At 35.4% G+C, this 11,275-nt stretch overlaps 1 protein-coding gene and 1 pseudogene across 2 annotated transcripts; one reads left to right on the top strand and one right to left on the bottom strand.

Moving 5' to 3' along the window:
* Positions 1–449: 449 nt before the first annotated feature.
* Positions 450–4,368, top strand: LOC139774175 (microprocessor complex subunit DGCR8-like; annotated as a pseudogene).
* Positions 4,369–6,503: 2,135 nt separating this feature from the next.
* Positions 6,504–10,144, bottom strand: LOC139774177 (RILP-like protein homolog). Of its 2 annotated transcripts, none has more exons than XM_071709234.1 (6): positions 9,003–10,144; positions 8,766–8,886; positions 8,474–8,601; positions 7,940–8,310; positions 7,758–7,856; positions 6,504–7,699 (listed from the first exon to the last, which is right to left on the bottom strand). In XM_071709234.1, exons 1-6 carry the CDS (start codon positions 9,312–9,314, stop codon positions 7,576–7,578), a joined length of 1,155 nt encoding a protein of 384 aa, XP_071565335.1. In that variant the 5' UTR covers positions 9,315–10,144; the 3' UTR covers positions 6,504–7,575. The 2 variants fall into 2 exon arrangements, with proteins under 2 accessions (XP_071565335.1, XP_071565333.1); XM_071709232.1 differs by having other exon boundaries at positions 8,742–8,886; positions 9,003–10,143.
* Positions 10,145–11,275: the final 1,131 nt, after the last annotated feature.

Below are 11,275 nucleotides of genomic sequence, written 5' to 3'. Positions count from 1 at the left end.
CGAGCGCGCGTTCCGAATCAGCACCCACGGCACGGAGCACAAACACTTGACACCTGTTCGAAATTTATCGGGTGAATGACTGATTGTGAGTAATATCCGCAGGTGAGGGTACTCCGAGCGTCGGCAAAACAAGTATCAAGGCTGTCTCGCCGATGGAAATGATCGTCCGCGCGCCGACTTTGCACGTACGTTGCTGCGAAATCGGCGGACTCATTCAACGGTCGCGATCGCGGTATTGCGACTGCCAAGGCCGAGGCCGAGGTGCCGACTGCCGAGTGCCGCGTGCCGCGTGCCTCGCCGACGCGCGGCGGCGGGCGGCGAGAGCGGCCGAACGTGATTCGGCATTCGGCCGGATTCGAAGGCTCCCGGCGGCATAGACAGACACAGGAGAAATCCAGGGAATGTCGCGCCTCTCGGAATGGCAGCTCTGCTTAATTCACAAGTTACTCGACCTAACCTAAATAGTTCTTTTCCGCTGTTTTCCGCCTGTCCTCATTGTGCCCCTTGCATGATCTCTTCGATTATTTTTCGTAATGTATAAACGGTAATAGTCGTAAAAAGCAACTTGTACAAACGCGCGTAGATCGTAATTCCATGTAAAACGTGGAAGCGAATAAAATTTAGTAGTGGGTAACCAGCGTACGTTTAAATGCGTCGTATTCTCTGACAAGGTGTCCCACGAAGGGAGTAGGCCCTCCTTTTCGAATAGGAAATTAAATGTAACACGATTGCGTTTGTATAGTATTTTTACAGGCCAAATTTATTGTATTTTACAGGCCGGTTGCGTTGGTTAGATCAATATTCGTATCGTGTTAGTAATAGGTGGTTAGGGGACTTAACAAGTATGGCTTATGGCTAACAGTTATTACATCACACAAGTCTCTACGTTACATGTCTGTTTAAAGTCTGTTTTGAATTGACACGTATTTGGTAAACGTAATTGTCAAGCGTGCGTTTGTCTGCCAGGTCGAAGATCAGGTATATAGTCATGTATAGCTAGCATATCGTCGCAGAACTCCAGCTAGTAACAGCCTCAATCTCTCAATGTTGTTCCTGTCTAGATCTGGAGTTTAAATAATGCGATGGAATTCTCTCAGCCATCTACAAAATCCGATAAAGTAACAGCTCGCTTGTACAGTATACTCTCATGGATACGTAATAGGCCCCAGACTGCTAACACTAATGCAAATGTCCAATTTTTATTGCCATTTGTGGTTTCAAATTGATTGGACTTTGGCTCCATTGGTGAAAGTGGTGTGGCCATACAACGCGCTTAATACATATTAATCCACGGATTGTTTTGTATGGACCTTGGATTTCAGTTTACTGGATATTGTTTGTTATTGTTGGTTGTTTACTGTTAATTTGCATTTGCACACAAAATGCAATGATTACTATATTGTACATATACAATGTGCATATAGGATAAGAGGTCAATACTATAAGTTTTGTCTAGTGAACGAGTAGATAGAAGATCACGGGATAGGAGTATTCTGCTGTTATTGTATAATCTTACTGATTTTGTCGGCTAAAGCATCTGAGCTTCTTGTTCGCATTTTTATAGTATTTTAACAGATACACAACGCGATGGAAGTTAACGTAGAACAGGAAGTTATGGAAGTTATGGCCTCAGAAGATGGTGCAAGTAATCAAAATCGGAACATCTTGGATTGCGGAGCGGTTTCCAGTACGCAAGGCGAGAATCAAAATTGGGAAGCATTGTGTGTTACAAAGTCAATGAAATTAGAACACGATACCAAATCAACTGGCACTGACAATAGCCATTGTGATGATACGGACGAAGAAACTGCATGTCTCGATAAAGATACTTTGCACAATGGCTTATGCCAGGAAGATCTGGAACACAATGACGATTTACGGCAATTTGACGTGCTGGACGATCTAGATCGCCATCCAGAACAGAATGATGATTCTGATGACGATTCGGATACAGATGAAAGTATGGACTCTGATGTGCCAGATGAAGAAATTGAAGCGATGCTAGAAGAAGGTATGTTATAATGTTTTCGCAAATTTAAAAGTTTTGATGCCAAGGGTAACTACAATTGTTACGACGAGAAAGCAGTTCTAAAGAATTTTCGCTTATTCTTGCGAAAAGTCTGCTGTACGTTTCACATATTGATACAACAATATATTTACCTGCATGTTGCTTTTAATTATCTATACGAATCGTCACGCAGAATTTCAAATCTTATTAACCATTTTTACATTTAAAAAGATTTTTATAAAAACTACAATTTACTACATTTATTAACTATATTCTTAAGACTAGATTAAATAATTTCTGCAGCAAATAAGAAACCAAGTAAGGTTATTTGATTATTTGGTTTCTCATCTTTAGTATAATTCACAAAGATTTTAAATTCGCTTATTTTAGTTAAGTTTTATGTACGTTAGGTTTACCAGAAGAATTTAAAGGAAAGAGAAAAGATAAAAAGGATCGCTTGCCCTATGAGGAGAAGGAGAAACTCGTTTTAGATGGTACATTAATATATTAACTATCATATAGAGCTGTGTAATTATCTTTTATTTATGTTACTTTTATTGTTCTTCTTTTAGAAATTGGACATAATCATTTTGATGTTTTACCTGAAGGATGGGTACAAGTGACGCACAACAGTGGAATGCCATTATACCTTCATAAACAGAGTAGAGTTTGTACATTAGCAAAGCCATATTTTCTCGGTCCAGGAAGTGTTAGAAAGCACGAAGTTCCTGTAAGCGCCATTCCTTGCCTTCAGTACAAAAAAGCATTAACGGAAGAGGAAGAGGAACGAAAGAAGAAAATGGAACGTGCACCAAACACTGAAGCTTGCAGTCTTCCCAGCGCAAAGATTGAAACCATACAAGAGAATCGTGCAGCGCATTCATTAGATAGCGAGCAATTAAGAAGTTATTGTCAGTCTTTGTTCCGTTTCAAATCTATTAAAGTAATGAGATTTCAGTAAGTATGAAAAATAAAATGATTATGTCGTCGGGAAATTTATTTTACGTTAATCGACCCTTCTGTTATAGATCTTGGTCAGCGCGTCGGAAATTTACGAAAATTAAAAAACATCGTAAACAACTTGAGCGTCCAACTTTACCGGATGGTACAAAACTGATAACTTTCCCAGTCAGTAGTTCTAGTGGAAGTGGCAGTTGGAATATTGCGGACGATAATGGACAGAGGACCTGCAAAACATTGGATAATGAATCCATCGGGCAAAAGTTATGTTTGTATTCTTCATGAATATGTACAACACGCGTTAAAGAAACAGCCAACGTATAAATTTAAAGAATTAGGTAATCGTATTATTTAATATATTATTTGATAATGCACAAAACGTGATGCATATTTGGTATCCAATTTGCAATTGCGTCAAGTTTACCTTTATTGGTTATTAAAATGGAATTTTAATACATTTAATTATAGAAAACGCAGCGACGCCATATTCCGCGGTAGTTTGTATTAATGATATGGAATATGGAAACGGATTCGGCAGTAGTAAAAAACAAGCAAAGGCTAATGCAGCCCGGGAAAACTCTTGAAATTTTGATTCCTCAAATGAAAGATAAAATTTCTGGTGAGAACGGCGGAGATAATGGATCGAATAATGACAGTCGTACGATAAAAGCATCTAGAGGAAATTCCGATGCTGATCTTTCGTTCTTCGACGAAATATCAATCAATGATCCGCGTGTGGCAGAATTTTGTGCAAAAACCACAGAACCTTCCCCACATGCTATTTTAATAACTTGTATTCAAAGAAATTATGGTTTAGGAGATATGCAGATTAATTATTCGGTAAATACGTTGAAACATCAACGAAACGAATTTACAATGAAGGTTGGAAAACATGAAGCTACTGTTGTACGTATAAGCTATTTCCTATTAGAGAATTGTTAATTTTAGACGGTAAGAAATTAATCTTAGTTAAATAATTACAGGTTTGTCGTAATAAGAAAGACGGTAACAACGAGCAGCACAAGCAATACTACAGTTAATACATCCACATATACAGTCGTGGGGTTCCTTGCTGCGTCTTTATGGGTCGCGAAGTGTGAAGTCTTTTAAGGAAAAGAAACAATTGGAACAAGAGATCACCCTTTTGCAGGGTAAAGCCGCCGTTAATCAGCCAAATCATGCTATTTTAGGTAAACTTAGACAAGAGATGCGAAGATTAGCTGAACAACGCGAAGCAATACAACCTATTGGTAAGTTTGTACCACCAGATTTACCAACAGGATCTGCAGCCAATCTCAATATGTAGATTTATAAAAAAAATTAGACACAATTTATACATGTGTTTAGATTAATTATTTATATAAGAACAAATATTAGATAAATAATATTATACGATATAATGCCTTTTAGAAATTACTTTTTCGTTAGTTATGCAAACTATCATGATTTTCATATAAGTATTTTTACACTGTATTAAAATATAAAATACTATTAACTATTTTTAAGTTGACACATTAAGTTGAAACATTTCTTAAATTGCCTCAATCAAAATTGACATCTTAAACATAAGTAACGCTAGATGTTTAATATCTATTTTTCTATAATGGAATCCTATTCTGAAATTGTCTACACATATATATACACACACACAAACTAATCTTTTATTCTGGAATTTTCTTTCAAATTATTTTTATTCTAATGCACGTGTAAAAAGTGAAAATAATTACATTTCTATCTTTCATTCGTTTTTTTTTACACTAATGTGGCAATGATAGCAAAATGTGAGAAATGGGAAGGTAGCATAAGAGAAGAATTCCTAATTTACAAGGGAACAGAATAGAAAAGTTTATTGTATCACAAATAATTATAATATATAAATATTAGACATGATTATATATTCGGAAACACATTTAAAATAATATTAACGATACCTGTACGACCTAATATGTATACAATATTAATGGACATTCATATTCTGTTCCGTGAAAAATGACCTCAATGTTCGATTTTCCATTGTAACGAGTGTTAAATATTTTCATGAATTTGAAATTAAGTATTGTACTTTAGACAGATCATATAATAATTTGTTCATGTGTACGAATGTAATATAAACGTAAATACTATTGTATATTGGTTGTAAAAAAAAAACAGTTTTTATATTTAGCTTAAAACATAATGTAGATACGATATAAACTAATAAAATCATTGTAGATTATAATTCTATTTTATTAACAACCAGCTGAACATTAAAAGATTAAAACATGTCTATAATTAAAGCACTTATTGAATTAAATTTTGTCCAACTAAAATCTAAATTTTATATGAGCAAATTATTATTATTAAGTTGTATGTAATACATTTTTCCAAAAAGGTATTGTTTATTCTTTTACAATTCTCTAGGTTTTTAATACCTACTTACAATATATCATGGACAACATTGTAATTCTTGTGTCACATTCATGTTATTCTTTTTATTTTCTGGTTTTTACATCTAAGATTATTTCAAAATCATATATGGTACTACATTGAATATGTATGGAAAGGGATAAACTTATCTGCAGATTTATATATTGTTATATAAAGATATTCAACAATTCTAAATTATCGCATTGGTCAATGAAAATTTATTTATACAGCCATGGAAGCAACAAATATATGCAAATGCCCTAATCTCATTTATTTCAAGATCAACACTTTTATTCTCCAAAAAATTTAATTTGTTGCTGCCTTGGCTATTTTTTGCTAGTATAAAAATCTAAAAATGTATATACTAATATAAACGAACCTTTTCCTCTTGCTGTATATAGGATTAAAATAAAGTCATTATATAATATTAATTTACATTTAAAAGATATATTCACAAAACATTTTTGAGAATATATTGTCTGATATAAAGTGGATAAAACACTGATATGCACATGTTACTCCATTACATTATAAAATATTTTCAACAAAACTAGAATATCTTTCTTTCTTTAACAAAATGAATCAAAAATGTTTTATTTACTATGAGCACATAGCTATATATAATCTCACCATAGCTGTAAGAATTATGCTCGCTACATTTTGTTCATTACAATTCGTACTCTAATTCATTCTATACATTTCAAGTCGTCTCTTGTTTTACTACTAGGGAACTTTACTAAATCGTTTGAGTTGATAAGTAATACTGAAATAGGCACTACACATAACACAGTTATATTGCATTTATGAACAGCTAAGTTTAATACATAACATAGCTTGCAACGAATCCTCTGTGATGGAAACTTTTTAGCATTTGCTAAGTTGTATAATTTTCTTGTTGTACGAGTATGTGTATCATTGCAGAGAAAACTTTTTTGATTACTTATTAACTTTAATTTAGATAATCTTATAAAATAACAACATATCCACTTTGCTATGACATGTTTTTAGGTATTTAGATGTATAGATATTGATAACTTTTTATTTATATCGTCATATATCTATATATCCGAGAAAGAATATTTTTATACGAACATATTACACGTTGAAATAAATATACAGCTAAATCAACTTGTGTTTTATGAGTATATTTACAATTGCAACATGGAAAGAAAAATATTCTCATTTATTTTTACATTAACACATGGCACAGATTGTGAAATATATTAATTCAATATAGTGTCCGCAAATAATTGTAAATGAGATAAAAGAATTGAATGTAGATATGTTATTGCTTACGACAATGTACAAAAGATAAAAAATAAGATACAAATTCAAATGTAACGTACTTTAATCACATCATAAATGCATTTTGACACAATAAACATACGAAATATGTTAAAAAGTTAATAAATAAGATATAAAAGCTTATTGTGGTTTTCTCAATGTAGAATTTACTCGAATAATTGCGTTTAATTGTAAAGTTAGATAGAATAGGTTAGTTTATTTATAGATAATCAATAGAATAAAGGAAATTATCGAAAGATAAGATATAAATCTCTTTGAGAGCAAATAATAGTCGGATACTTTGGTATCTGCGTATACATATATAGAAAGAATGAGACCTGTTTCACATTAGACACAATTAGAACCTCATCAATGCATTTAAAACTACACGCACCTAGTAGTCTTGAAAAAAACGAATGTTTTTTTCTAATTGTATCGCTATCTTTTTCTTACGTGCATTACGAATAACGAATATTCTATATACCTATTAATTTCAATTCAACATCTAAAGGGAATAAATGGAAAAAATGAGAAGTGATTATGTGATATACTAAGGTCGTGCAGCTAAATACACATTGTCCTTTTTTACATCTAAAGTATATACATGCACACAAGTCTCTTCCTTTATATTATAGGTTTATAAGTTTATACAAATCTAGTGTTTCCTATTCACTCATTGCATGCATATCTATCTACTATGAACCAGGTCTCAATAATAATATCACTAAACTATCTTTCTTACAGGAATTAATATCTACGACGTTAAAATTGTCTATGTAAAATCGTTTTGTATATCGAGCAGTCAGAGAATGTGGTTATGTAAATAAAAAGTCTAGTCCTAAGCGACGTCGTCCTTGGCTGTCGTCATCGACAAGTCCTAATTACTTAAAATTATCCAACGTATTTTTAAAAAAGCATTATATAGACGTATCACAGGTACTGCTACCAGATAGGGCCATCTTTGAAAGACTAGAAAGACTTCGTCTGGGACTGCTACCTCCGAGAAAGCTGCTGCTGGACTCGGAGAATATTTTTCGGAAGCTATAAAATTAACGCACTTTAGATATATGTCACGAAGAAATGAAAAGAATAAACGTACAATTTACGAATTCCAGATTCAGACGACTTTTTCCATGGTGCATCATCAGGTTCATAAGGAAGCGGTCCTTGCACAGGTGCATCTTTGTCATCTTCAAGACTGAAACAACACAGAAGTGACACGAATATATATATGTATTTTATATAGCATAGAATATAAATTTCTATTATTCAATAACATACATTTCAGGTTTTGGTCGGTACAACTCTAATTCGTCTTCGAGATCCGAGACTCTTGCCTTCAATTCATTTCGCTCATGCAAGATTTCTTTTAGCTCGGCAGTCGTAAATCTGGGTCTATCAGGATCGTCGAGATCATAAATTGCTTTGTTCGTCAAATCAGGACAGCCCTGCAATTTACTCAAATCCTCATTTTCTTTCCTAGCCATTCCGAGCCGTCCCCGAAGATTTATAAGTTCCCGATTCTGATCTTGCAGTTGAGCTAAAAAGTCGGCTCTTTCTTCTACTAGACCTCGGGCTTGCATTTGCGCTTGTCGTTGTTTACGTTTTAATTCCCGTCCCAGTACAGTAAGCTTCTCCACTTGTGCGCTCAACTATATAACACATTGCATTATTTATTATGTGCAGCTTATAACAAAATTTGTCATGTTAAAACATAATCTTAATGCAAAATCTTCTTTAAATATCTAATAATACTTTATATCTATTATGAAAAATCACCGAATTGCGTATATACACATAAATATATCAATTTACATTTTCAATCTCTGCAGTTTTTTGCGACAATTCTCGATCTCTAGCACGAATCTGATCTCGTTGTTTATCTATCATGGACCTTAAGTGTTGCAGAACTGCTACGTCAACCTCCTGACTAGCTGTGATAGCTAAAAATTAATGCAAACGGTTATTTCATTTATTAATTAATTTGTACATTGTTCCGTCAAACGTATATTTGTACGTTTAACAAAACCTTTTAATGATTACTCGATTACTGGATTAGTAACAGGTTAATTGGTGTTAGTACTTGTTTGTTTACTGCTGTACTGACTGTCGCTACGTGATTCTTGCAGAGCTTCAGCTAATCGTCTGTTTTCTTCTTGTAATCTGGTAACCATGGCTACTAAGTCACGGGATTCTTGTCTCCAGTGTTCTTCGATTTGCTCCAGTTCCTAAAAGAATCAAATCAAACTTGACAATATGTAATACTGTGCTATCAAATATAATGATGAATTACAAATCGCATCGAGATCATCGTTACGATGCCGATGTGACGTATAAGCTAAACCTTTTCAAATCGTTGCCTATCCTCAGCCTTCCCAATCTTGTCGCTCTCAAGCTGAGAGATCTTGGCACTCAGCTCCTGTACCATGGTATTTTCGCGCTCGTTCTTGGTGGCGAGATTCTCGAGTAGCTCTAAAGCGTTTATCACCTTTGGCATCAGATTGGTAACCGACTCCACCCCAAACAGATCTATGAGCTTCTCGCATTCCTTCCCTATCTCCGATGCGATGTCGTACACGTCCACCACCGACACGTCAGACGCGACAGAATATTCTTCCATTTTGCAAGTTGCGTTACCTCTCAGACAAAAAGGCATGAATACAACTTTTTGCCGCAGCACGCTCTACGCATAGATCTGGTCGCAGCGCTACGAGAAGGTGGTCTCACAGAGACGTTTCGCCGTCTAGGATTACGCGATTACGCCTTTCTACGGATTCGGGGATCCGAGCGTTTCTACAAATCTACACCCTTGTGCGATCTCCGGCGACTCCGGCAGGGAATCGTGTGTCACATACAGGACACGAAATTACAGATAATATAATCACAGCCAAACTGCATGGAGTATCCTCGAGTATCTCGGGGGGGAAAAGAGGACTCCTCCTGGTACGTACGTTGCAAGTGTACGTGCCTGTAGGTTTGCGATAAATAAATCGCGTGACTTAGGTGTGGCGTTAATTGTCAATACGACAGAGCCGGTGTTCGTGCGTCGACGGACGTTCACATTAACGCACTTGACGTTTCCAGATCGTATTCCAGCCCGGGAAGTGCAACGGACCCCGGTGATGTCATAGCAGCTCCATCAAAACGTCATGTTTAAATTCCGGTCGCACACACGGAGAAGTCACGGCGGAGCAGATGATTGAGATTATTCACAGCGTGTGTGTGTGTGTGTGTGTGAGTGTGCGTGCGCGATTCATCGAGCCTACAGCCTACAGCGCTGCGAGCTGCGAGGAAAACGCCTTCTCTCGGAGCACCACGAAACGTTGGAAACGAATTGTTTTTCCTATCGACGTTCTCGTAATAATTTGTGTATCTATATCGCGAAATTTTGGAAAATTTATATTTTTTTACGTACACGCCGTACACCCGCACACAGGTATAATAGCGAGAGAAGCTGACGTTTTTTTATTTTGACAACAGGTGCTCATCTTCGTTGCTATATACACAAAAGAATATGATATATTATGATCGATTAATCGTGCGATACGCGAAAAGATAACACTCGACACTTAGGGATTTTACAAGAATCTTTTACGCATCAGCTCCTCTATTTTTGTTCCAATTGTAAGACGAGAATCGATATCTTTATTTATTTCATATAATCCAGGAACTTATATATCCTCGTCGATATACGCATGAACGAAAGATAACGATCGTTCGGATGATCGCGCAATAAATAAAAGATAACGTGACACATCTTGAGAGACTTTAAAAGATGTTTTACGTCAGACTTTTATTTTAATAATGTAGAGGGTATTTATACGCGGTTCTTAATTTTAATGATTATAGATTCGTCGAGGTTGGCCTCGACGTTTCAAATGGGAAAATATTAGGACGGCTAAAAATTTAGAGGCGCTCCGCGTCGACGTGTTGCATAAAAATACTCAATTGAAACGTCCAGGCCCAGGAAAAAGGATATATAAAACTCATAACGGTATCATGAAAGACTAGTTATCGTGATTTTATTCATCGCTTAAAAATCACTTTAATGCCACTTCGACCTCATCATGACTTTCTTTTTGTTCTGCTTAGGAAGGTGGTAACCATAGAAGTACCTATTGTTGGATCGTTAGACGTATCCGGATAATTATGCGAGTAAAGAGATCGTGAGATCATCTAAGAAGCCTCAGGGAGAAGTGATATATCAATCATGAGCGAGCGAGAAGACATCGCGATTTCGATAATTCGAATGGAGAAGCTTTTGTCGGCCGTCACAAAAAAGATAGAGAAATCGGTATAATTTAACGTTGTAAAATTTGTATCCCGATTAAACAAATACATCGTATTTTTCCAAGAAATTATTAATTTTCTTCGGCGCGTCTTTTTCATTTGGAAAAGTATTCTATTTTAGACATTTTCTCCGGTCAACCAATCGACATGTTCGAAAAAGAGTTGCATATCAGTATCAGCCTGATAACGAGCTACCTTCGCGCTGAAAATCGCCACGTTGCGTTCGTAGAATTACATTTGGTTTCAAAATTATCCCCACTGTAACAATTGAACGTTGAATGTTAATTGTGATCCTGTGTGTTCGAGTCATCCTCTTTCTTATTGTTA

This window comes from Temnothorax nylanderi, unplaced genomic scaffold (genome assembly GCF_030848795.1).
Source record: "Temnothorax nylanderi isolate EJ_2023f unplaced genomic scaffold, tnyl_v1.0 TNYL_tig0074_pilon, whole genome shotgun sequence".
Classification (NCBI taxonomy): Eukaryota; Metazoa; Arthropoda; class Insecta; order Hymenoptera; family Formicidae; genus Temnothorax; species Temnothorax nylanderi.
This window is presented reverse-complemented; position numbering and strand designations above follow the sequence as displayed.

Bases quoted from the DNA above. Each gene is read 5' to 3' on its own strand.
- LOC139774177 (XM_071709232.1), bottom strand. From the start codon at position 9,314: ATGCCTTTTTGTCTGAGAGGTAACGCAACTTGCAAAATGGAAGAATAT. The intron at 8,887-9,002 runs GTTTAGCTTATA...TGATTCTTTTAG, and splicing joins ATAGGCAACGATTTGAAAAG to GAACTGGAGCAAATCGAAGA. The intron at 7,700-7,757 runs GTACGTTTATTC...TTAATTTTATAG, and splicing joins GAATCTGGAATTCGTAAATT to CTTCCGAAAAATATTCTCCG.